The 27,716-nt window shown below is 51.6% G+C and overlaps 1 protein-coding gene across 2 annotated transcripts in view; it reads right to left on the minus strand.

The window, feature by feature from the left end:
* The window catches only part of LOC122368356 (urea transporter 2-like), a 37,466-nt gene extending 10,201 nt beyond the window's left edge, over positions 1-27,265 (minus strand). The window contains exons 1-2 of one of the 2 annotated variants that reach the window (XM_043342223.1): positions 26,943-27,263; positions 25,724-25,861 (exon numbers count right to left, since the gene is read on the minus strand). In XM_043342223.1, the coding sequence (XP_043198158.1) occupies positions 25,724-25,861; positions 26,943-26,948 (144 nt within the window). In that variant the 5' untranslated portion in view covers positions 26,949-27,263. Of the gene's footprint in view, positions 1-25,723; positions 25,862-26,942 lie in introns of both variants that reach the window. The other variant, XM_043342231.1, reaches the window with a different exon arrangement.
* Positions 27,266-27,716: the final 451 nt, after the last annotated feature.

The raw sequence follows: 27,716 nt of genomic DNA on the forward strand, positions 1-27,716 counted from the left end.
ACCTGCTGCAACTTACCAAACAAGCAATCAAGCAAGTGATACGGAAGACCTCAGCAGAAACATGCGACAAAGCCGTTCGCGAAGTGGAAAAACATATCGGAAAAACGTTTCAGCGTTTGCCTGGCGAAAAACAGGGCTCTTTTCGAGCACGTGCTGTAATCGGGCTACCTCGGTCAAACACATTCCAAAATGGTATCAGTTAAATCTCACAAACTTTGCGTTTAAAATGATCTCATGCAGAGCCGTGTATGTTATGTGGTGTTCAAGTTATTCACCAACAAAATGTGGTACCTTTTTTCTTTCCACTCTGTACAGGATGTACTCTAGCATCCCAATCCAGAATAACTGAGAATCAAACATATATTTTTGGAGACACCTCCTACGTCAACATGACCTCTTACATCCACATATTGCAAACAAATATGCAAATGCTCCTTGATCGACGGATCCATAAAAACGTCTACTTCCAGATGACTGGGTGTTTTAAATGACTTTAGGCCCTTACATTCAGCGTTAGCTCCTGAGGGTCTTTGTTGGCCTCTGAGGGCCCTCCCCGGCTACCGAGTGGCGGGCCTATATAAACGTTTGAATACCGCTACACATATATCTCGAGCTTCCAGGCGACCTTTAGGAGCCCACGCCGACTTTTAAGGGTTCAACGCAGCTGACCTCTCTAACTCCCATGCAGTTTTTGATGCCCCATTCCAGCTCACGGGAGCCCAAGCCTACCTCGAAGGGAACCATTGCTTATGAGGGCCTAGCCTTACATGTGCCTCTGAGGGCCTCAGTCCGGCCTCTAGGGTAAACGGTCTCTACTCCTTAGTATAATTTTGAGGGCCCCACCTGACTCTGAGAGCCAGCGTCGACCTCTGGGTGCTCCAGGACATGGCGTGGAGAATGACGGGCCAGCGATAGCTGAGCCCAGTCAGTTGACAGTTGTAACTCAAAAGTTTTCGAACTTTGTGCTCATCATGAACAACAACACGAACAACATTATCACCAACGTTAGTAACAGTTTCGGTTTTTTCTTCATTCTTTCAGATAACGGTTTCCTCGTATTAGAATATCGCCCCGCGTCGCTTGGGCCCGCTCGATGAGAAGCTCTTGTGTTCTCCAAATAATGATACTTGTTTCTGACTAGCATGAATTTGACATTTGTGGGACCAACCTTAGAGCGATATGTGATCCCTTCACATGGCCATATCGAAGGACATAGTCTTCTTTCTCACAGGCCCTTGTAGTACTGACTCTGAGTCCCCGCCTATCTGAGCTATGTCCTTCCCTGTGTAGGTGTCCTTCCTGTGCTCTGTTCCATGTGCCCCACGCTATCCCCTGTCCTGTTGTCCATGGCAAATGGCGTGTTCTGTCTCGTACTTTATACCTACCGTCATTCCCTGTGCCCAGTCATAGTGCATGATATCTCTGCATCTGCTCTATCCTGTGGATTATTTTGCCTGTGCCTGGTCTTGTCTGCTTCCTGTCCTGCATATGTCATGTCCTATATCCCCTGCATATCTCCTACCCTACCCTACCCTCTCTAGATCTTTGTCCTGCCCTGCGCCCTGTCGATTCCCGTGTCCGGCCCGACCCAGTGCCTTCTCTGTCTGATGCCCCAGCTAGGTAGTCTCTCCCCATTCGTCAATGCCCTTGCATGTCGTGCCCTTCTTTTCCTGACGAGTGAGCGATCCATGATCTTCAAAACCATCCTTAGGTGCCCTTCATTCTCCTTTCTCCTTAGCAACCCCGGCCTGTCTTCGATTTTTACATCCCTGCCCTACTACTCTGTTCCCTACTCATCCCCCACCCTACTCTGTTCAGTTCGGTTCGACCCGGTCTAGTCAGTTTCAGTCTGCTGACTTTGCCCTTCCGTATCCTTTGCTGCTCAACAAGGAGAGAGTCAGGGCTAGGGGGAGGTCCCCTGCCAGCTGCTCCGCAGTGTAGGGCGAATTCTTTCAAGCCTGTGCGATCATCTGGAATCGATCGGCACCTAATCTACAAAATGCAAATTGAAATTGAAATGCACCTAATCTACAATAATGAGAGAGAGAGAGAGAGAGAGAGAGAGAGAGAGAGAGAGAGAGAGAGAGGGAGGGAGAGAGAGAGAGAGAGAGAGAGAGAGAGAGAGAGAGAGAGAGAGAGAGAGAGAGAGAGAGAGAGAGAGAGAGAGAGAGGAGAGAGAGAGAGAGAGAGAGAGAGAGAGATCACTTTATTAACAGACACGAAGTCCATAACAAAAAGGGGTGTTCAACAGTCACCCCGGTCCATGGTAGCGTCTACCATCCATATAACGCTCGAGACCACACCCCCCTAATAGATGAAGAGCATTTTAGGTCATTGTTGTAAAATGCAGATATTATACGATTTTCAGACATGGATAAGCGTGACATAAAGTTATATACAGCTTTGCGATACAGTGCATCATAACCATCTATATGCTCTTGAGCAAACATATCAGAAGCACTACAGAACCGTTCGTAGCCGAAAAACATCCTAGCGGCGTTGTTAAAACAGACCTTGAACTTTCTCAGATCAAACAAGTGATAAGAATGCCACAAGTGTACATAGCTGACATTTGAGCAGTAAGCATTGTAAAGACACTTCTTCACACTGTGCGTGCACATCGCAAATTTGCGGATGAGCGAGTTGGCTCTACAGCACAGTGCTCGATATTGCTGGCGGATTTCTAGATCATCTGCTCTGGAGAAATCATTAGACACTTGATACCCAAGATATTTATACGTACTAACAAAACTCAGCATATGTCCACAGAGCAATATCGTAGGTACATGCATACCACCGAATCTCTTTGGAAGCATGGCCATACAGACTGTCTTAGTGGAGTTAAACAAAATATCATGGTCTTTCGCATACCTCTCACATATGTGCAGCATTTGCTGCAGGCCAAAGGGAGTCGGAGAAAGTAAGACCATATCGTCTGCATAATACAGATGATTTACGCTACCAAGATAATGACACCCATAACCACATCGATTAAGCGTATCGGAGAGGTCATCAGTATATACATTGAACAAAAATGGAGACAAAATACCACCTTGTCTGACACCATTTGACACAGTGAAACCCGCCGATACAGAACTTCCCCATCGTACATGAAAACGTTGAGACTTATACCAGAACGCTATAAGTTTTACCAGTCGGGAGTTCATACCTCTACACAGCAACTTATCCAACAATTTCCAATGATTAACACGGTCAAATGCTTTACTAGCATCCAAATAGCAAATGAACACCGGACTATCATTGCGCAAATAATAATCTGTGATCTCCTTTAGAGCATATATCGCCATATCAGTTGAGTGACGCTCCTTGAATCCAAATTGGTGGTGACCAGTACTAAGTTGTACAGAAGAGCGGTTGAGAATAATTCTCTCCAAAATCTTAGAACATACACTGGCAATTGCAATCGGTCTGTAGTTGTTTTTCTCACTTAGTTTTCCATTTTTATCCTTCACAATGGGTACCAAAACAACCTTAGTTAATGAAGGTGGCAAAAACTCATGTCTAACCATCAGCGTGAGACACAGGGACAAATGCACAGCACATAAATTACCAGCATATTTGAAATGTTCAGCACAAAGATGATCATTGCCGCCTGAACGGCCTGAGGACAACTCCTTAACCCTCGCACGACCAGGCCATTTCTCATAACACGAACGACCAGGGGGGGGGGTTGTTACGACCCCCCCCCCCCTGGCGTTTCGAAACGGAAGGTCGTAGAGCTTAGCGGAAAAAACCAACGGATTGCTCTCAACGAGGTCTCGCGATTGGTGGTATATTTTTTGGTCCTAGGTCAACATTTGACCTACTTATGACCGGTCAAAGGTCAAATTTTCCGAAAAAAATCAAACTTTTTCAACTTTGCGCAACGATTGCGGCAAAACGGTGAGAGATATTAACTTCAAACCTTCAACAACGTATTCCCCACTCAATTCTGCATCATATATGGTGTTTTTGGTGTATTTACCCTATAAAAGTAAGAGGCCTATTGCTGATGAGTGATATGGTGTCACATCACCCTCCGGTGTTTGTCCCGATTCGTCGGCTGTTGACCACTGCTCCGCTATAAATACTGTTATAGGTAACGACTCAGAAAAGTGTATTTCCAACTTCCAACAATCAATTCACAGCAAACGATGTATCACATATCATCACATATAAAAGACACATCATGAAAGACACATCATCACAAGTGACCTCACAACACATGTGACTCGTCACCTGCCAGCCACTGCCGCTCACTCCACGCCGGACGGGCCAGCGTCACAGCTGTTGCAGAGAGGAAGGCTCCGCTTGCTGTGCTTGCGGCACACCGGCATGGTGCACTTAAGCAGCACCGCGACTTCACCTTGTTCACGTTGGTGTGCCGACTGCGCTTGTAGCCGGCACCCTGCTGGTCTGCCACGCAGGTGGCACACCTGGCGCGTGCGGTGGTGGGCTCTCGGCGTGGCTGCGGCTGGGCCGGTACACTGTAAAAAAAACTTACAAGCCCCTCGTAGAGGAATTCTCAGCGCAAAAATAACATTGCAGGAGCGTGTAAATTTGGCTAATTTTAGGCTAGTTGCCGAGTAACAAGCTTGTTCGACAAGGCTGTGCCTCGTATGCATACGACCACCGTGCTCCACCTAGTTTGACAACACGCACGTAAATAGCGTGGGACTGTAAACCAAATTGACAAGTCTTGTGTAATATAACCAATCATCTCTTGGTATGTTTACCAACGTATACTTTTTAAACAAGCCGTTGTCTGGTGCATTGCTTGTCAGGTGACAATTACGAGTCAATAGTTACTATGCACACCAACTTCTCAGTATCCAGACCAACTCTACATTTGTTTCAACGTTTGTTTCTTAACCAGTTTTGGAAACTTGTTGCCGCATGGTTATTTAACCGGCGCCTAACTTGTACTGGTCAGCTGGTCAGCATACACATGGTCAGCTGCGCCCATGACGTCAGACTTGGCGGGCCAATCAGCGGTCGCCGCCAGCCGTTAGCGGGCCCCGGCGCGGCGGTTTCGAACCAGCAGTTGTCGCGCGGCCGCCGTGCAGCCTGGAGCAGCGACGAGGGCTGTTCCAGCATTTGTGCAGTAAAAAGTGAAATCTGTGAACTGTGGTGTTCGTGCTGTGAGTGAGGCCCCCTCTGGCCTGCGGGACGCACTAATCGTGCCTATACCCGCGGTCGAGACGCCTCCATTCCCCTGCGCGCGCAATGTAAGTGGACCAGACCTGTGCATGCACATGTGAGCAGATGTTTTGCGGTCGGTGTTTTTTTTTTATATATAAATACATTTATTTGCCTTTAATTCAACTCTTTGTATTTTTAACTTAACTGATGGACATATATGGGCTGTAAAAGCTAATCTGGTTGGCGATCATGATTTATTGGAACTATCTGCGTGATCGTGCAACTGCCATGATTGTTATGCTTAATGTTTATGAAATATTCGTCATACGGGCATGTTATACTTCTGGCTTGATGCGGTGCACAAAACCATGTTCTTCCACATACGCAGCAGTTCTTGCTTCAAATACTTATATGCTGACGGTGCACGATAGGTATACCTGCTGGGTATACCTACCTCATGCATTTACCACATCCATTCGGAAACATGCACTCGGAATTGTCTCCAGTCAATAGTATTAATTACGTGACCGTAATAAATACTAATGATTCCAGAAACTTCCGAATGGATGTGGTGTATGCATTCATTGATTATATAACCCATCAGTATTTCGTTTCTTGTCAGCGCAAGCCTTTGAGCATGAGCAATAACTGATGCCAGTCATGGTTTTGTGCACCACTTCCAGCCAAAAAATAACCTGTCCGTATAGAAAATATTTCCTGAATCAGTATCGTGGCAATTGAAAACGAACGCGAATCGTAAGTTCTTAAGGTTATCAAGTATCAACGCAAACAAAGCGATTGTAAGGAAGAGCAAGTTCGAACAGAGCGTTAGTGCACTTACTTGTTGACAATTTGTAAGCTAACAATGCCCAGTCAAAGGCTAGGCTAGTTCATCAACAAACCAGGGATTGGTGAACCGACAAGGAAACGACTATGCCTATCCAGAAGTTGGTAGGTCCACAAGGCCCAGACTAGTACTCAACAAGGTGACGCCATGCGAATTGGAACCAAACTTGTAGACAAACTGTTAGTTTGTTGGCCAACAAGCCTGGGGTTGGTGAATCGACAAGGTATCGACAAGGTGACGCCTATGCGAATTGGAACCAAACTTGTAGACAAACTGTTAGTTTGGTGGCCAACAAGCCTGGGGTTGGTGAATCGACAAGGTGACGCCTATGCGAATTGGAACCAAACTTGTAACAAGGAGCCAACTTGTAGATTTGGTTTACAGTGTAGTGCGTCTACTAGGTGTCATAACAGCCCCTGCCTGGTAAGGTAACTAGCCACTGCCTACTAATCCATACCCAGTAATGGTACTAGCCCCCAAGGCTAGTGGTGGTACTAGCTCAAGGCCAGTAGTGGCACTAGTTAACTAGTACCACTACTGGCCTTCGGGGTCGAGGCACTGGGTCGACGGAATTCCGTCGACGGAATTCCGTCGACCAGTGCCCCCGACTCTCGACCGCCACCCGCAAGTAAACAGACTGAGTAGCGCTGCAGCACATTTATTCGGGCACGAGAACGAGAACGAGAACAATAACAGCGCCAGGACAATAACTATAACTTTAACCTGCGCCCCACTGGGGTCTGTGTATAACACGCCCTACTGGGGGGGGGCTATTCATAGCCCCCCCTCCTAACTCCGAAACTACTGGGCCGATCGTCAAAATTCAAACGGCGTCTGATAGCCCCGGAAAAACTGTCGAGCGAAACCTAATTTCATTGACCTCGAGGTCACCGATGACGTCACAGGTCAGGTCAAAGTAAAAATTATTAGCATTTTGGTTTGTTCACATTTTGGGCTCTGGCCGCCGTCTTACAAGTCAGATCAGGCTCATTTTTGGTACACACACTCTTGAACAGATGCTCTAGATACTGTCGTACTGCGCTGTGGGTAGCGCGTGGCTGGACGGACGGTCTGTGTCAGTCTATCCGTGAGCCGTACGACGGCCGACAGAGCCTTAGTTGGCTGTGGCCGATGCGACCTAGTAAGGTCGTTCGAGTGAATCTCCGTGTTCTTCCCTCGCCTCAGAGTAGCCGCTCTTCTCCAAATGCCCGAGCCGTTTTCTACGTGTATTTGTCTTGCAGCGAACAGCAGAGTCGAAAAACGAATTGACAATGTCGCCAAAAGCCGCGGTCACATGCTGGCCGTCCCTAGTACTACCAATATGCCCGCAGGCGCGGCGAGGAACAAGCTTAACGTATGAGTCACCGTCCGGCTGCCGGGAGAGCCCCTGCCGCGACCTTTGTTCACAGTCATGACGTCACGACAATGGGTTCCTAAACGTACGGGCAGCGGCCGCCTCAGAGGTGCCGCCGTGACCTATGCACGACACGTTCTATAGCGTATGGCACAGCGGTTACTAGGAAGGCTGAGACCAGCGGCAGGCCGGTTTACAAATAACAAACTTAACGCACAATTGACAACAGGTAACAGATTGATTAATAAAGCGGTGACAATATAAATGAAAATGACAACATGAAATGACAAATCGCATAGATGACAAATCGCATAGATAATCCCTACAGTACCCCCTCGCCAGACATGTCGCGGACAAAAGTGACATGGCGATATCTTACCGGAGGTCGTATGACGCGGCCGGAGCGGGTCGTCCGTAGTATCGGCTGAGGCTGCAATGGTGCAGCGTCAGCCCGAGCGACGGCTGCAGGGCGAGTTGGTGCGTCACCGTAGATCAGAAGCTCCGGGCCGCTGGGCTCATTGCTGAGCGGGGGCGCGGCCGGCGGGCCGCTGGACTGAGTACCGTGCGGCTGCACAGTCGGCAGGTCAGACTGTCGATGACCGGATTCGTCTGGCGTCTCCAGGAAGGCGGCCTTACACCGGTCGATGCTGATGACCTCCTTTTTCTGTCGACGGTCGATGGTGATGGTTTTGGTGGTCCTTTCGGTAACCGGGAACGGTCCGTCGTATGGAGCGTCCAGCGGGTAGCGGTGACAGTCCCTGCGCACGAAGATGTGTGTCGCCGTCTGGAGTGCCGTCGGGACGTACGTGGCGCGCTGGACCGGACGTGGGAGTGTCGGCCGCACCTGAGACATGGCGCGCTTCAGGTCTTGTACGAAACCGGCCGGCGATGCTGCTGAGGCTTGGCTGCTGGTGAAGAACTCACCAGGAAGCCGCAGTGAGGAGCCGTACACCAGCTCGGCCGACGTCGCCTGCAGGTCCGCCTTGATGGTGGAGCGGATGCCCAGGAGCACCAGCGGCAGCACGTCCGTCCATGACGTAGCCTGGTGTGCACGGAGGCTGGCCTTCAGCTGGCGATGCAGGCGTTCCACCATACCGTTGCAGGCCGGGTGGTAGGACGTCGTCCGAGTTCGCTGGCAGCCCAGGAAACGCTGTAGCTCCGACCAGAGGGCCGACTCGAACTGGGCGCCTCGGTCCGTCGTGATGATAGACGGAACGCCGAATCGGGCGACCCAGTGCTCGAGGAAGGCGCGGGCGACCGTGGTGGTGCGGATGTCCGGCAGAGGGATGGCTTCTGGCCACCGAGTGAACCGGTCGACGCACGTCAGGAGGTACGAGTGCCCTCTTGACGGAGGCATCGGGCCGACGAGGTCCACGTGGACGTGGTCGAAGCGTTGCTGAGGTGGCTGGAAGGTGCCGACGTCAGACTTGGTGTGCCGGCCGATTTTGCAGCGCTGACAGGCGAGGCAGGTTCGGGTCCAGCGACGCACGTCACGATCCATGCCGGGCCAGACGAACCGTTTGGAGACGAGTTTGACGGTGGCTTCGACGCCAGGGTGTGACAGGTCGTGCAGAGCCTTTGCGAAGGGCCGGCGCAGAGCCACTGGGAGGACCGGCCGAGGCGATCCGGTGGACTCGTCGCAGAGCAGACGGAGTCCATCGCCGACCGGGATGTGGCGCAGGCGCAGTGAGGTGTCTGAGGCCTCGAGGTCTTCCAGCGAGCCGTCTTCGGACTGGGCCTTGGCGATGGCAGCGAAGTCGGCGAGCGGGGGTCGCGGCTGGGCCACCATCGAGACCGTGCGTGACAGCGTGTCGGCGACCACGTTGTCCTTGCCAGGCACATGGCGGATGTCAGACACGAACTGGCCGATGTAGTCCAGGTGGCGGACCTCTCGCGGCGAGTAGCGGTCGGACGAGGAGCCGATGGCCGTTACCAGTGGTCGGTGGTCTGTGAAAATGATTGCTGACCGTCCTTCGATGGCGTGCTTGAAGTGCCGGACGGCCAGGTAGATAGCGAGGAGCTCGCGCCCGAACGTGCTGTATTTCTTCTCCGCAGGTTGGAGCGTTTTCGAGAAGAAAGCGAGGGGCTGCCACTCGCCGGCGACGTGCTGCTGGAGGACGGCGCCCACTCCGCAGTCCGAGGCGTCGACGAAGAGGGCGAGCGGCGCGTCCGGGACCTGGTGCGCGAGGTGCGTCGCCGCGGCCAGGGCATCCTTGATGTCTCGGAAGCGCTGGCGTGTCGCGTCCGTCCACGCGACGGGCGCTTTGGAGTTCTTGCCCTTGCTAGTGAGCAGGGCGTGCAGGGGCTGCAAGAGACCGGCTGCCCGGGGGACGAAACGGTGGTAGTACGCTACCATCCCCAGGAATTTTCGTAGCTGGGACTGCGTAGTCGGTTCTGGGAAGTTCTTGATGGCCTCGACTCGTCCAGGCAGCGGGCGGACGCCGTCGGCGTCTACCGAGTGGCCGAGGAACACCACCTGCTCCTGTCCCAGGACGCACTTGTGCCTGTTGACGACGACGCCGTAGGTGTTGAGGCGCTGAAGCACTTGGTCCAGGAGTTGCAGGTGGTGTTCGGCAGTCGGGCTGGCCAGCAGGATGTCGTCCAGGTAGACGAAGCAGCCCGGTACGCCGCGGAGGACCTCGTCCATGAAACGCTGGAAGGTCTGCCCGGCGTTCCTGAGGCCGAACGGCATCCGAACGCATTCGTAGAGGCCGAACGGTGTCGTGATGGCTGTCTTGGCGACGTCGGCAGGTTCCACCGGAATCTGGTGGTACGCCTTCACCAAGTCAATGGTGCTGAAGACGGTGCACCCATGCAGGTCGGCTGAAAAGTCCCGCAGGTACGGCAGCGGGTAGCGGTCTGGTACGGTGCGGGCGTTCAGCGCTCTGTAGTCGCCGCAAGGGCGCCACTCGCCGGGTCTCTTCTTTGGCACCATGTGTAGTGGAGTTGCCCAGCTGCTGCTCGACGGTCGAATGGTGCCTTGCTGGAGCATCTTGTTGAACTCGGCACGTGCGATTTGAAGGCGCTCCGGCGGGAGACGTCGTGGCCGCTGGTACACCGGTGGACCCTTGGTGACGATGTGGTGCGTCACGTTGTGCTTCACCGGTGTTGGTCCAGGTTTTGGTGAGGTCACATCCGGGTACCGGGCGAGGACAGCTGCGAAGCGAGCAGCAGCCTGCTCCCGGACGAGACGCACTCCGATGGAGCACAGCCTTGACCGCTCGACGCTGGCGCAGACGGTGCCGTCCCGCAGGAGACGCTGGTTGGCAACGTCCACGACGAGGTGATGTGCGGCCAGAAAATCGGTGCCCAAGATGGGTGTGGTGACGTCAGTGACGAAGAATCGATGTTTCAGGCGGTGCTGCTGACTCAAGGTGACGTCCAGCAGGCAGGTGCCGTGCACCGCGATCGGTGAGCCGTTTGCCGCGACGAGCTGCTGGCCGACAGGAGCAGGGGTCAGCGTAGACCCGTTGGGCAGGCAGCGGCGAGGCAGCACGCTGACCTGCGCCCCGGTGTCGACTAGAAATTGCCGGTCCGTCTCCGTGTCCCTCACGAAGAGGAGTGGCGCGGCAGGAGGGGCGCCCGTGCTTTGCGCCATCAGCACGGGGCGCCTCAGTTTTCCGAGGCGATCCAGGAGCACGGCAACTTGCATCGGCGCGCTTGGGCGCCGAATCGCTGGTGGTACCAACACAGCGTGTCGTCGTGCGGCGGCGTTGAAGGACGAGCCGGTGACGGGCGGCGAGACTGGCGAGACGCCTGGCGCGGCCGGGAACGGCTGCGGTCGCGTCGCACGGCGTCCTCGAGTCGTCGGTTGCTGGCCTCCAGGCGCTCCATCTTAGCGACCAGGGAGGCGATGACGGTGTCCAGCGCAGGGGTTGCAGCTGGCGCTGGGGCTGTCACTGCAGCAGCGATGGGCGGTGCCGGCTGTGTGTACGGCTGTGCCGCGATCGCTGATAGCCGTGGGTCCGGTCCACTAGCTTCCAGATACCGGTCGGCCGCTTCTGCCAGTGCGTCAAGCGTGCTGTCGGCTGGCAGGAGGGCGAGGGCAGCACGGACGGGCTGCGGTAGCCGTTGTTGAAACAGGGTACGGAAGAGCTCTGTATCAACCGGGGCGTCCCCGGCTGCGGCTAGCTCGTTGCGCATTGAGCGCAACAGCGCCGTCGGCTTCTGATCGCCGAGCTGCTGGCGGCCGAGCAGGGCTTGTAGTCGGTCGGCGCGTGACTGTGCCAGGCGGGCTTGTAGCGCCGCACACAGCACGTCAAAAGACCGGGATGACCGGATGACGTCCTTGACCTGGACGGCGATGTTGGAGGGGAGGTTTGCGACGAGGAGCTTAAACCTCAGCTCGTCGGAGTCGACCCCGCTGACGTCGAAAGCGCACTGCACCTGCAGTAGCCACAGGTCGGGCTCTTCCGGAGAGTATGGTGGTAGCCGGAAGCTAGCCATGGGCCGATGAGTTGACTCGGAGGCTGAAGCTGGAACGCTGGCTGGGTCTTGAGCTGCGGCGCCGGACTGTGCGCTGTCCGCGGGCATGACGAGAGGCTAAGGTCGAACGACGGAGATCACGTCGGGGTCACCAATGTCGTACTGCGCTGTGGGTAGCGCGTGGCTGGACGGACGGTCTGTGTCAGTCTATCCGTGAGCCGTACGACGGCCGACAGAGCCTTAGTTGGCTGTGGCCGATGCGACCTAGTAAGGTCGTTCGAGTGAATCTCCGTGTTCTTCCCTCGCCTCAGAGTAGCCGCTCTTCTCCAAATGCCCGAGCCGTTTTCTACGTGTATTTGTCTTGCAGCGAACAGCAGAGTCGAAAAACGAATTGACAATGTCGCCAAAAGCCGCGGTCACATGCTGGCCGTCCCTAGTACTACCAATATGCCCGCAGGCGCGGCGAGGAACAAGCTTAACGTATGAGTCACCGTCCGGCTGCCGGGAGAGCCCCTGCCGCGACCTTTGTTCACAGTCATGACGTCACGACAATGGGTTCCTAAACGTACGGGCAGCGGCCGCCTCAGAGGTGCCGCCGTGACCTATGCAGACACGTTCTATAGCGTATGGCACAGCGGTTACTAGGAAGGCTGAGACCAGCGGCAGGCCGGTTTACAAATAACAAACTTAACGCACAATTGACAACAGGTAACAGATTGATTAATAAAGCGGTGACAATATAAATGAAAATGACAACATGAAATGACAAATCGCATAGATGACAAATCGCATAGATGATCCCTACAATACCCTGAGGGTACCAAACTTTTACTTTGATTTTCAGGTCAAGGTCAGGTCATCACAGGTCACGAAAATATTTTAGCATGCGTCGGTCACGTGACACATGTTTTATGGTCCATTTAGGCCATAGATTTCGAATTTGATGTCGTCTGTGTCATTCGAGGTCATTTTGAGACGAATTTAGCTTAGGTCAGGTCACTTTCAGGTCAAAAAAGGTCAAATTTTGAAGTTGAAATTTTTCAACAAAAAAGGTGTCTATTGGATGCAGTTTGAGCTCAGGAACACGATGGTGCCATTTATATTGGTGTACGATGTCAAATACGTACTGAAAAATTGATTTGAAAAATTAATAATTGTGAATTTTTTGCAATAATGCGTATAACTTGGCCATTTTTGAAGATATTTAGCTAAAACTTGCTAGAGTTAGTCATAATCATGCGCTCTGTCACATATATTCCGGTTTTTTCGAAAAAACAAAAACTTTTTGAAAAAAAAATAAAAATATAAATTTTGAATATTATTATATAAAATTTTCGAAATTTTCAAAATTTTGAAAATTCGAGATAGCAGTTTGATAGCGCGGTCAATTCTGAGTGCTTTCATGCAAAGAAATTGGATCTAGCTTAAAAACTGAGCTCTTGGGAGCGATTGCCGTGGTTCAATGTTTTGTGTCGAAATCGGGCGAACATGACGTCACTCTGACGTCATTTCCGGCCAACCTATGGTAGCTACGAAGTTCAAATTTTGACACAAGGTGTCAAATTGATGCAGCCGAAGGTACTGAAAGTTTAGCGTCGATCCGTCAAGCGGTTTGGAAGTTATTGCAGAAAAACGGGAGGGGGGCTATAAATAGCCCCCCCCCCCCCAGTGGGGCGCGGGTTAACAACAACAACAACAACAACAACTAACTGAATAATTTTCAATAAGGTTTCTTAAATAACCACCATCAAACATTTGTGATTTTTTCATTAGCTCTGCACCGGCGGCAGTCGCGGGGTGCAGGTAGGCCAGGACATTGGCCCCATTCTTTACCAGAGAAGTCTGTAATGGGTGAAAAAACGAATATTAACATTATTATTATCATAAGGCATACCAATCTGGAAAATGATTAAATTAAAGTTGAATAAAGTGATAGATTCCTGCCACAAGCTAGCTTAAGTCCCAAACAATATAGCTATTCTGACTTGGATAGACGATACCGGCGCACTTCTGCCAACGACGGGCAAACATTATGCGATACTATACATCTTCTAGCTCAACAACATAATAACTTTTGTTTACAAATGGACAACCTTTTTGTTGAGCACACAGCAAATAATACAAGATGCCTCACCTTCAATCAAGCCAAAGAGCAGTTGGGCAGACACACACAGTAATGGCGACGCAACACAAAATGGACGCCGGCTCCCGGAAGCGGGGGGGGGGGGGGACTCCTTCTGAAAGCAGCCACAGACTCCTAGGTTGTAACGTGCGACGAGGATAGCTATGAGGCACATCCTCATAGCCATCCAAAGCCGCTGACCACGCAAGCTTGCCAGCACGTTTACCAGCTGCAGGCGTTCGTGACAACAAGCGGGGTTGCACGCAAGGTTATCCGTTTAGTAGGTGCCAGCCGGGGCCTCGTCAGCTGAGCTAATAGCGAAATGACCTAATTGAGGGACACGCTAAAAACTGGCCGAGAACAAGCCAACGGCGGGTAACACTGTGAGGCTGTGCGTAGTTCATTAACACTGCGCAAAATTAGGTTCCTGAACATGTTCTCGCTCGTAGGCATTTGTTCCACAAGCGGCATTGTTAACGTGCATGGCTCTGACTACTAATGTCCGTATATGTTGTAACGAGGAGCAAGGGAGGCACTCGTAAAAAATGCCTAATTTCAAAATTAGCTAGTGAATTTTTTTTTACAGTGTAGACGGCTGCCCAGGACGTTCTCGATGGCTGCTCTTGTCTTCATGGTGAGCCCTTCAGCAGGACTCGGTACACACCTCGGGACTCGGTACACACTTCGTGAAAATCCGGCCGGAGGCTGTACCTCTTATGACGTCATAACTCCGTGACCTGACCTGACCCGGTCAATTTTCTTGCACCACACGATAGCCAATGCTTGCCCCAACATGCATGGGAAGTTTCATCATGATCTATCAAACAATGTGGGTATCACCGGCAGAAAACCTAGGGATTCGGCGCACACGTTTGGTAACTGTCGGCCGGAGGCTGTACCTCTTATGACGTCATAACTCCGTGACCTGACATGACCCGATCAATTTTTTTCGGCAAAAGATGCGCAAAGGTTGCCCCAGAGGGTATTGAAAGTTTCAGCCCGCTACGACAAGCCGTTTAGCGTGCACTTCGAAAAAACCTCAGGGGGGGGGGGGTTGATACAACCCCCCCCCCCTAGGCGTTCTAGGGTTAATGGCTTTAGTCACTTCACATACTGAAAAAGGAAGCAATTCACAGTCATCTAATGAAAGCTTATGCAATACAGACACCATAATAATGTATAAATGCAATAATGTATAAATGCAAATTGAAAGAGTCAATTTGCATCTACCAGTCATTGAGCTGGTAGATGTGCATCGAAAAAACGTGATAAAGACTGCTTCCTTCCTTGTCAAAACTAAAACGTCCTGAATACTTTCAAGAAAACTAGCAATATTGATAATGCTTTAGCGGCATTTGCAATTTGAATATGATGCAAAAAGCTCACTTTCGGTCGTCGAAACTTGTACGGACATTCCGTACAAGTTTTGGGGCTTTCTAAAACTTGTACGGACACTGTCCGTAGTGTCCGTAGTGGTGGCGACGCCCATGAATTCAATTGCCATCAATGTAACACAACGCACAGTGACGAATAAAAAGGTGACACCCGCACCCCGTACCTAAAATCTCTCCCATGTTTGCCACCCTATTGGACGTGTTCGGAAGACCAACACTCCTCTGGTGCGTTTTTACTGGTCGGTGGTCAGTGCGACGTCTGATATCATCACACCTCTGCCGAGTATCGGTCGTCCCATCGACCTGGGACCGCGTGGCGTCGTCGAGTACACGTCCAGCCCCTCACCGCCGCACTCCGCCGGGGCGGGCCACCACGCGCAGAAGGACCTCAGGCCATACATACAACAACGACTGTCAAGGACGACCGGAGCAGTGTCTACACGGCTGTCCAGAGCGGTCGAACAGGTGGAAATGTAAGCGAGGATGTGGTGCAATGGAGCATGGAATACGTTTCGTATGGAATCGTCTCTCGAGGGGAATTTCTTAGCGTCACAGATGCAGCGATCTCGGACAGTTTTCTCTCCACAGCCACCTCATACTCACGGCCTTTCTTGCAATGGGCAATTAACTATTGGGTATTGAGCTCTCATGTCGGTATTTTTTTCCAAATATTTTCAATTGAGCTACCATCCACATCATCGCAAGAAATATCAGTGCGCCCCCCCCTCCCCCATCCAGCACCTTTCTCAGCACGCCACTGCCAGTCGGTGACACTCTGACGCTTTGGTGTGACCTTCCCGATCACAAGTGGATGCATTTACGTCTCTTGCATCTCATTTGCATGGATTGGACGCGTATCGGTCAGGTGCACCGCCGCACTTCAGAGCCGTGAAAAAGGGACCTCAGAGGGCCAACCGACTGACGCCACTCTAGCTGGATGGTGCTGAAGGCGCCCAGCTGTTTAACCTTCGTCCCAGTGGGGGGGGGGCATATGTTACCACCCTGTCGCGTTTTTTGCGTATAAATAAAAACCGCGGCGCGTAGCGCCGCGTCGCTTGGCATAGCTTTTTGTACATCAATTTTGGACAATGTGTGAAATTTTTGACCCCAGGTCAGGTCACCAGGTCAAGTTAACTGACCAGGCCTAAAAAAAAAGTTTGCAATCATGTCCAGCCTGCAGTGTTTGTCAGAAAGGTTTTAAACTTGGTGGATTGCATGATGTTATAGGCACCTACAATTTGTATATCTCGGATTTTTTATATCCGTGACCTAAGGTCAGGTCAGTGGCGTGACCTTACCATTATAAGTCAATGGAGAAAAATGAAAATGCCTCTAGATCCGTGTGTACGCATAGGAACAGTCCAGATATTTCAGAATCACAATGATTTGGACCACCCGTGACGACCAAGGTGTCTTTTTTGCTGATAGCCTCTAGAAAGGTCATCCGAGGTCATTTGAGGCTACAAACATATTTTTGCCAATAACTCTCGATTGGAAAGAGATAGGACGCTGGGGATGGCCTCATTGTGTTTGTCTTGTTGAGACGCATCGAATGATATGCAACATGACCTTTTCCGGTCAGGTCATGACCTTGACCTGAGGTCAAATTTTCAAGTTGACCTTTCAAGGTCAAATTATAGTTCGACGCGTCTCGTCGAGAGGAACACGATTCTGGCCATAGAAATGTCGTAGCTTTTTCTAGTCAAAAGTTATTGTCGAAAAACACTTTGCGAAAAAGCAGCTATTTTTTGAGTTTTTGCCCTCTGTAGGCTAAACTGTTGACCTGAGGTCAATTTTGATGATAACCTTATCAAAAGAAGAGTTCAAAAGCTATCGATTGCTTTTCAATTCGCTTTTCTAGCTATCATAGTTCCTGAGATAAATGCATGTTTTCTGAAAAATATAATGACATTTGGCAAATTTTGACCTTTGATGACATCCAGTGACCCCAATATTGCTCCAAGATGAAAAATGACCGAAATACTTTCAAACGTACGCATTTAGAGCTATCGACTGCTTTTTACCGCGTCTTTCTAGCCCTCTGATTTTTGGGTTAGAGGTGGGTGGTAACATATGCCCCCCCCCCCCACTAGGGCGAAGTTGGCTGAGACCGCCACTGGGGCGCGGGATGGAAAAGAGGAGGACACAAGGTAAGGGAGAATGGGTATCAACTGCTAACGCCAGTCTGCATGATCAACTTCTGATTTTGGCTGGAGCGGAAGGCTCGACATAGGGGGTGACGTTAAAAAAAATTTTCAGCGAATCTACACCTAAGCACATCCACAGTGCTTTTATGGATGCAAATTAACCCGCGACGGGCCGGTGCTCCGCGACTTCCGCGCCGGGCCGGGGGTCTGAACACCCCCCTCCCCCGTCTAACTCGGCTCCTGGGCCACGTAGCGACTAGTGGTATCAATTTCAGAAAACGTATGTCCAAAGTCCGTCCAATGTCCAATGCTTATGTCGATTGTCCGTCCAAAAATGTCCAAGCCAGCCATTTGTCCAAAGATGTCCGACACTTACGCAATAGTTTACACTCAACACTGTTAATTAATTTTTTTCATGTACCGTTACAAGCTCAAAAGTGTTAATCATATCGAAAGCTGAGCTTTCTAATAGCCAATCAATGTTAAACACGACTACTTTTTAAAAATGTTGAGGTGTAGCAAGCGATATTCCAAATTTGTCCAAAGCCTGCTGCCATTGTCCAACCGAATTCCGAATTGGACATTGGACAAAATCGGAATTCCGAAGATTGAAGTTCCGATTGACACCACTAGTAGCGACACGCAGTAAGAGGCATTCGAAAAAGCGTAAAAAATAATGACGGAAACACTTTGGTCATTTTTTGGGTCAGGTCAAAGGTCAGGTCGCCAGAGGTCATCAAAGGTCAAATGTAGTCCATTTCACCAGTTTTGGAAACTGCCAACGGCTAACTCGGGAACCAATAGAGCTACAGCGCCGCAGAAAAGCGCATTCGATAGCCATTTTACAGACCTTTCTGACCAACGCTCTCAGATTTGAGCTCAGGTCAACGGTTCAGCCTCCAGAGGGCAAAAACTGTAAAAATAACAGTTTTAACGAAAATGGTTTTTCGTCAATAACTTTTGACTCAAGAGAGCCACGACATTACTTTTGGCAGCATCGTGTTCCTCTCGTCGAGACGCGTCGAATGTACTATTTGTTGATGTAGCGGGGTTTCGCGGCGTTGCGGGGCTAACCGGGCAGTGTCTTTCGGTAGTGAGAGAGAAAGATGTGATGAGAGCTCCGTCGGTGCGCTCCTAGAAGCCCTTCTCCGTGTCCAGCCCCTCGCGAACCCGTTCCGACTCTGACTCTATCTTTCCGGGGCGATCAATCATCGGAAACACATAGGCCAGGGTTAAGGAATGGGAGGAGAGATAAATAATAACCCATTATCCTTGATCACGTTGAAATAAGAACTCAACTCTACATAACCCAAGGTCCCACTCTCAGACAACAGCGCCCTTCCTAGCTTGAGGGTCATCTCCCACCAGATATATGTATGAATCATTCGTCCATTTATCCATCCTCTTACAACCCTGTCATTCGTCCACTTATACCTCGTAATTTACCAGAGTTGACCATCTCCGGTCCCTCCCCTTTTTCCTAACTTCCCCCGGTGGTGCTAAGGCGTGCGCAAGTCGTTATTGAGTCATTGGCCTTAAATTTCATTAACCGTTATCCCTTCATAACCACAATGCTCCGTACATCAGACAAACGCTTCATAATGCTCACGCTACACGAATAGAATATACGAACCACCACAGATTTCGGCACTCCGCCCTTGAATTACGCGACTTATAGCGGGTCCAAGACCATGCCGAACTACCTACACACAAATAATAAACACACACGCACGCAGGTTGTTGAGCGAACAATGGACTTACAGCATGGGCCGGTAAACCTTTGGAACAACGTACGCAGCCCTTGTCTTACGGCCACTCACGTGTGGACCTACCTTCTGCTGCCAGTGGTCAGTCAGCATCTCTAACACACTCCAGCCCACGGTTCCGGAGCTAGAGCTCGCAGGGCACTCAGTAGCCCGGGCTTTCCGCGGCGGACGTATCTAAAATTTGAAAGCCGGGTTGGGTAACTAAAGTCCGTCCGTGATACTAATGACCGCATCTCGCACCAGCCATAGTTCAGGGTTTCCGGGCCAACCCGGCGACCTAAAAAGGGTTAGCTCTCGTCGGCTAACTACAAAGACGACACGCGTCTTCCACGCACGCAGGTCCACTCGGGGACATCCTGCACTCAACACACATCGTCGACTACCAGCACATAGGTGTCCAAAGCCCTATCTATCCGTGGCTGGTAGTTAAGCTGTCGTCACAGACCTATTCGAAAGGACCAGAGCATGGCCGGAGCTACTCGACTGACTGCGGGTGGCCAGCACCGTCTGACTGCGATCACCCGACTCGAATGCTCGGTATCTAATGTTCACCCCCGTCTTGCGGCATTATACGTTTCTTCGCGGGGCATTACTCTTCCGGCGGCATACGATTCCCTCGCTAAGACGCCCGGGGTCCTAACCACCTCCGAAACTATCTATGTCGCTCTTCAAATGACGTCCCGCGCCGACCACTTGAGGGACCGATAGCGGGCCTACCTATCTTTTTGAAACCGGGCTGGGTAACTAAGGTCCATCCGTGATACTGATGACCGCATCTCGCTCCAGTCATAGTTCAGGGCTTCCGGGCCAGCCCGGCAGCCTAAAATCTGCCCAGCCTCCGAGGCTGTTAATCCGAGACGGAACACCGTCATCTCGCGACGGTCCACCCGCCGATACACATCCCAGGCGACGGCCCACGTGACCTTAATTATCACCCAGGCCTACCCTGGGCCGGAACAATCGGGCCACTGGTCCCGTGTCCCGCTAGCCAGAGGTTAGACAGACTACAGCCCGTCGTCCCCTCCGAGCCAGGACACGAGGCTGACCGGGTAACATTTCTTGAAACCCTCCTCGGCGGTCTGTGCCCGACTCGCCTTCATCCTCACGTTTAATTTCGCGACTTATTGCACGCATCCAGGGCTTACTCAATCGAGGCCTAATATCTAGTGGGGTCTGTCCGAGTTCAGCGTCATTCGGGAAACCCGATTTATCTATTTGTACAGTCCTCCTCCCTTTCACTCGCGTCTCATCTCCCTCCTAACCCATGGCCGCGCCGGTGGACTTTCCACGCACAGGGGCGTGACGTGCATTATCTGTCCCCTCTGAGTCCCTTATTCATCTTAGGTGCGGGTTGACTTTAGTGGGGATGATTTACTGAGACTCTAGCTCGAACTAACAACTCGTCTTTCTCGTTCTCGTCCTCCACCGTCACCCCTTTTTTCAAAGTTAAGCCACCGACCAGTGCGGACCAGGCTGAGCGGAAACTCCTTAATTGAGGCCGTTCTGGGTTGGAAAATGGGAACGTATGACCCGGCCAGTGCTGACCTGACGAGGATAAGCAGCTCCTGTGCGGGCGCTGTTAGGCAGGAGGATGAACAGCTCCTGTGCGGGCGCTGTTAGGCAGGAAAATGAACAGCTCCTGTGCGGGCGCTGTTAGGCAGGAGAATGAACAGCTCCTGTGCGGGCGCTGTTAGGCAGGAGAATGAACAGCTCCTGTGCGGACGCTGTTACGCAGGAGAATGAACAGCTCCTGTGCGGGCGCTGTTAGGCAGGAGGATGATCAGCTCCTGTGCGGGCGCTGTTAGGCAGGAGAATGAACAGCTCCTGTGCGGGCGCTGTTAGGCAGGAGAATGAACAGCTCCTGTGCGGGCGCTGTTAGGCAGGAGAATGAACAGCTCCTGTGCGGGCGCTGTTAGGCAGGATAATGAACAGCTCCTGTGCGGGCGCTGTTAGGCAGGAGAATGAACAGCTCCTGTGCGGGCGCTGTTAGGCAGGAGAATGAACAGCTCCTGTGCGGGCGCTGTTAGGCAGGAGAATGAACAGCTCCTGTGCGGGCGCTGTTAGGCAGGAGAATGAACAGCTCTTGTGCGGGCGCTGTTAGGCAGGAGAATGAACAGCTCCTGTGCGGGCGCTGTTAGGCAGGAGAATGAACAGCTCCTGTGCGGGCGCTGTTAGGCAGGAGGATGATCAGCTCCTGTGCGGGCGCTGTTAGGCAGGAGAATGAACAGCTCCTGTGCGGGCGCTGTTAGGCAGGAGGGTAACCGGCCAGCACTGACCAGACGACAACAAGGGGTGGAATCGGTTCAGATGTTTGAGGCCAGCCTGGCCACTGTCGTGGCTTCCGAGATTAGAAAAATTGGGCCCACCCCTTGACTGACCCCAACTGAGCCGATCACTGACGGCTGTGACGACGGATTCCACCCCCCGTTTGGTGGTATCGGGCCCCACGGGCTCGATAAACTACCTGGGCCCTATCGGATTTGGATGTCCCTTGAGAACCAGGCAGACAGGAAGAACTGTTCTGTTACCAAATACTATGGCGAATTGTATACCTCGAAACCACTTCCTCCCCCCCGCAACGACTCCCTCTCCGGCTGTGTAGATGGCATATGGTCTGTGACATTTTACTCTCCGGTCCTTTTCTTTCACCACTCCTTACACTCGTATTGCAATATTTACAAGTCACATTTATTTACATTCTTGCTGACACAATACTTTCAAACCCTGTACCTGCCAAATTTTAAAGAAAACGTTCTGGGGCCCGGCCGTCCAGCAACTGAGTTTCACACGCCGCACGGTGCGGTGCACAGTCGCCCGTCCCTTTCCCGACTCCCCACGGAGCATAATACCCTCCATCCGTCTTAATCACCACAAGGCGCCGGACGAGGGTCCATTCAACGTCGGCACGCGTCTCGCACCACGCCCACAGTTAAATAATTGACCGAAATCGGATTGTTAATTTAAGCTACCTAGACTGAAGGTTCCCAAAATAAATTGAACTACCTAAACTGAATGGCCTAAATTATTGCGCAACGACACCTAAAAAGGGGAATATAATGTGGCTCACATAGCAGTAACGAAAGGGGGGGGGGGTTACTTGAAGGATTTAGGGACTAGGTGCGCACCCGTGTTCACCGCGTGACCTTACTTGAGATGGAGTCGCTGACATGATGGCCGTGTCCGTCCAGCGCCCGGCCCGGCGGCCAGAGCCGCCGCCGGCGCCGTGATGCCAGCCGCTGGTGTCTCGTGGGCTGTCCGCGATGCGAGAGGCCGAATGCGTCGTCCGAGAGAGAGCCAGAGAGAGAGTTCCAGTTCCGTTTCATCAACTTATACTTTTGATGACGTCATACTTCAGAGGGCCGGGCAGCATCTCCTTGTCCAATCTTCGTCCTCCATTCCCAGAAAGCGCGTTTGGCTCCGCCTTCAAACGTTCGTGATTTGCTGAAGTTCAGCACCCCCGGCCATGGCAGTCACACCCTTTCACGCAGCGGTCGGGTGGAATTCGCCGCCGGCGATCACGGCGTCTGGGGCGCCAGGTGGCGGGGCTGGCCCTCCGCTCCCCCTTGTTTTGAAGTCAGCTCCGGCCAGATGTCCTATATTTTGTCGTTGGCGACCGAGTTCCATTTCATCCTGTTTTCGAACAAACCGGGTCGGTCCCCGCTCCCCTTTCTTGTTTTGGTTCAAATCAGGGCCGGTCTGCGCTCCCCTCTCCTTGTTCTCTGGCGGGGTGCCGAGCGTGGGACAGAGTCTTGTTTTCCAAAGGTTCAACTGATAAATGACTCGCCACTGGCAGGTGGTGTGCTCCGGCATGCTATTTGTCGACTTCAGATCCTGGTTCTCACGAATTGGGGGTGGTAGTCCACAGCGGAGCCTTGTTGTCAAAGCCGGCTGCACCCCTTGTGTACGCCGGTCTGCGACGCAGATAGGTATCGCCGCCGATTGAGCCGACTGACCGTGTCCGTGCGGTGCGCCAGATGGTTTTGAGGCCGACGGTCAGGGGGTCAAATGACTTTGTTTGCGTGCACAGCCCGGCTCTCCATTCATCGGACGACATGGCTGATCGGCATCCGCGTTCCCGGTCCCAGCCTCTGCCTATTTTCGTCCGAGTCGGGTGCAGCTGCTGTTTTTGGGCCGGCCTGAGTGCGCCGGCGCCCGGCTACCCCGGCGCGCGGTCGGCCGTCCTGCGATCTGGTCAATGATTGCACTTTTGCTTGTGGCACGGCTTGCTATTCCGCATGAAAGATGAAAAAATGTAGCGCATCTGCGTTACAGTTGACCTTAAACGGTCATTTTGAAAATTAGACCTCAGGTCAAGGTCACGACCTGACCGGAAAGGGTCATGTTGCATATCAGTCGATCCGCATCGTCGAGCTGAATACATCTGACGTGTTTTCATCGCTCTAGCATAGCAGGTCTTAATCAAAAGTTATAGCCAAAAAACTGCTGGTGACCGTTCATGACCTGAGATGACCTCAGGGGCACACAGAGGGGTCACAGGCGCATTTTCCGATTCAGCGTGTCATGTTTACCTATGAACCGATGTTTGAGTGGGTTTTGAACATCATTCGTCCAAAAGAGGCGCATTTCAATTTTCTCCCATTGACTTATAATGGAGAGACCGCAAATTGACCTGACCTTAGGTCACCGATATCAAAATTCCGAGATTAACATTTTATAGATGCTGTTACTCTTATGAATCGCTGAAAGTTTCAAGGCAATCGTTCACGCGGTGTAGCTATGACGAGCATTCTAAGTTTTTTTTCTGAGGTGAGGTCACTTGACATGACCTGGTGACCTGACCTTGAGCGACCTGGGTCTGAAATTTTCACAACATGTGCGGAAAAGATGCACGAACAGGTGTGCCAAAAACGGCGGCGCGGAGCGCCTCCGTTACCCATCGAGGCCCTATAAACCCCTATAAGCCACTATAAACGGCGGCGCGGACTGGCTCCCGAGTGGTCGGCAGGGAAAGGGTGGATGGTCGCTGGTTAGCAGATTTTACTCTAATTCATACCCCTCTCCGGTACAAACCTATATCCGATCTGTTCTATGTATACTAAGCTGAGTGTAATTCAGAAGAACTCACGAGAGTAGCGCTCTGGCTTAGGACAGCACTGCCAGACCGGCATGGGTTTATCGGCATCGGTAACATTACAAAGGATGCACACTGCATAGGTATAACAGATACGAGATAACAGACACGAGTATGCCTATATCTCATACCTGACTCACTGCATAACCTGATACCACACTCGCACTAAGCCGAGGAGTTCACCTGCTGCTGATATCGTGCAAGGTGAACTGATAATGTCGAAGAATTATGGTCTGTGGAGTGGTGCTTCCCTAATCTGTTTGAGGAATACAGGGCCTTGTGTTTGCGTTCATGCATAGGTCAACATTTGATGAGAAGTGCGATTCGAAATTGGTGAGCTGTTTCCAATGTCCATGTGGCTGGGGAGGCTTTGTGTTCACTGGCAAGCGCCCACATATAAAAATCACAAGGCCTATTTAAGAAATCAATTACCGTCTTTTTGACTGACGACTGTGCTCAAGTCCTCCTCCATTCCCCCCCCCCCCCCCCAAAGGAAAATCCACAAAGTCATCAGTGCCTCATAAACAATTATTCGCATAAGATGTGGTAATTATGAAAAGACCGCTAGAATGTCATTACTTATTATATCAAATGATTCGAGTCAATGTGATGCCCTGCAACTTCATCCACACAGTTTTCATGGTGTGAAGTGCTTTAGCGAGAAACATAGCGAAAATAAATATGTGAAGAATCATTGAACTTTTCCTCGAAGAAGTAAAAACAATGCCAAAAGTTGATTTTTTTTTTGTTGAAAAAGTCGATTTTTTGCCTTTCATGCCTCGAATGTCCATGCGGTGAGCTTTCGGCTACAAGCCTTCGTCAAACCAACAAAACGACACGATACTCTTAGAAACACATTTTCTTTGAATATTGTAAGCCGAATACCGATTATCATACAGTGCGGGGAAGTGTGTGATGTTGACATCTCAGACATTAAAACAATATCCATACCCTTTATTTCATAAATACACACTGCACAAATGTACATTCAACGCAACAGTCTTGCATTGCAGACAACGATCTACATTGGTGCGCTGAACATTGGCCTGACGTTGTTGTGCAAACAGTGGCCTTATGCGCCGGACACTGCGGCCTTACGTTGTTGCGCGAACAGGAGCCTTACGTTGGTGCGCCGGACAGCGGCTTTACGTTGTTGCGCCGGACAGTAGCATTATGTTGTGACGTTGTAGCTCGGTCTTACGTTGTTGCGCGAAGCAGCCTGACGTTGGTGCGCCGGACAGCGGCTTTACGTTGTTGCGCCGGACAGTAGCCTTATGTTGTGGCGTCGCAGCTCGGCCTTACGGTATTGCGCGAAGCAGCCTTCCGTTACGCCGGACAGCGGCCTTACGTTAGTGAGTCGGACAGCGTCCTTACGTTGGTGCGGAGGAAGACGGCCTTCGCGTCTTACGTTGTTGCGCTTTACAGCGTCCTCACCTGTGCGATGCCTCTGAGCGTGGACACCAGACCGTCCGCCAGGATCCAGAGCGGGTGACAACTCTGACTGCGGGACTCCAGAGCCTGGTCCAGACGGCGCATGTCGCCGAACAGGAGGGACACCGACGCCGCGTCCACCTGACGGAAAATCAGACAGAACCACACATCCCACAAATGACAGTTGACACCTCGGCGGCAATCAGCAGCCGGGACAGCCACGAGCAAATCGTGCACTTATCCGTTTCTAACCCTGTGCGTACTTTTGTCACCTTTTTGTACTTTAGTAGCCTAAGCAAAAAGCACTGAAGATGATGAAATAATGAATGAATCAACTTTTTGTAGCTTTTAACCATATACTTTTTATTGGTGTTCAAGTTGTCCTTGTGTATGCAATGTGCATTTGCATTGTGAATCCGGACGCACGCATGCGAACGTCTGTGATCGCTCAACAGCGAATGGCTCGCTAAATCGCTCGCGAGCGATTTACCGGCGGAGCCGCGGCTCCGTCGGCGGAGAGCAATCCAGTCATCCTGTGACAAAGGCACCGTGTGCATTGACGTGTTCAATTTGAGGCGATGACTAGCCAAGAAGCCAGTGTGTGTCCAATCGAAGCTGTATATTCCAGGACGAATCGCCCTTAGTGCATGGTAGGCAGTGATGTTGTCAACCCTCGCAGGCGCATAATACGGTCAAGACTCAAGCCAGTTCACAGGGAATGGGAAAGAATGGGAAATGAAGTGGCAAAGGCGCGATTTTCAGCTGGCAGCTTGCGGGCAGAAATCAGCTTTTGACGTAGGTAATGCCGATGATTTTGAAGAATCGGTTAACGAGAGTGAGCGTATGAACGAGTGAGTTAGTAAATGAGTTAGTTAGTAGGTAAGTGACGAACATCACCCGTTTTCGTAATACCTACTAGCCTTCCATTGCTTAACCAGATTGGGTTGATTGAATCTGAGCATTATTTATTATTCGTTGAGGGGCGTTGCGCTGGCGTCTCGTTTCTTTCAGCTTCTCGTTTTTGTACCTACGTTTGCTTGACTTCTTTTTTTTCTAGACCTCCCGTTTTCTGCGCAATGAGTGATGCTCCGTCACATTGTCATTATGATTTATCTTACCAAAAAACATTTTACATCATGCGAAGCCTGCTTAGTTTCAATATTATCAGATTCTTTCTCCCAGATGCCGTTGGTCACCGTCTCAGCGCGAGGCTCACTCTCACCTTCATTGCCGAGGGTTCGGCGCTCGTAACGACGCTCGTGACCTCGCCGCACTACGCTCCTGCCCTCGGGCTGATTTAGAAACCGTCAGCGCGCCGCCGCCTCCTGTCTGACACCGTCTGACACTGACACCGACTGACACACCGACACCTCCGCAGCGCCGTGTCACACTGGATAGCTCGGCACCGACACCATCTGCCCGACACTACCACTGTGTGATGCGGGTCGGTGTGAGGGGCGCCCCGGACTGACCCTGGCACCTGGACCGGGCCCCGACTGTCCAGCGGCGAGGGGCGCAGCCGCGCAGTGCGGCAGCACTGTCCTCACATCTCGGCTGGGTCTCGACGGGCGGCGACTGGCGAGCTGGCGCGCCTGCCCAGCCGGTGTGGCGACAGCGGACAGGACCACCCCGCTCCCCTGTCCCCTCCCGGGCAAGGCCCTATACCCCCTTACCGGCGCCTCTTTGGGAGTACAGCGACTTATCGACAGAGGTGCTGCTGAGATATAGTTCTAGCCATAGGCCTCTGCATACAGAGGTCCATGTTCTAGCTATAAAAATATCGGTTATGAAAAATGAGCGCAGCACTGGCGTCCCGTTAGTTCTCGGAGTGGGTGACAGGTCAGCTATTGTATGCATATGCACATATGCCTACATGCACAATCGTTAAATGATGACGTCTCTTGACTCTTTAAGCATTGGGTATCTCCGCCAGTGACGTGATGCCCGTAACATAAAATATCAGGGGTGCGGAGCCGGAGCCGGAGCTGGAGCCGGA

The sequence above is a fragment of the Amphibalanus amphitrite genome, unplaced genomic scaffold, assembly GCF_019059575.1.
Source record: "Amphibalanus amphitrite isolate SeventyFive unplaced genomic scaffold, NRLGWU_Aamphi_draft 000032F_arrow, whole genome shotgun sequence".
In the NCBI taxonomy this organism is placed as follows: domain Eukaryota; kingdom Metazoa; phylum Arthropoda; class Thecostraca; order Balanomorpha; family Balanidae; genus Amphibalanus; species Amphibalanus amphitrite.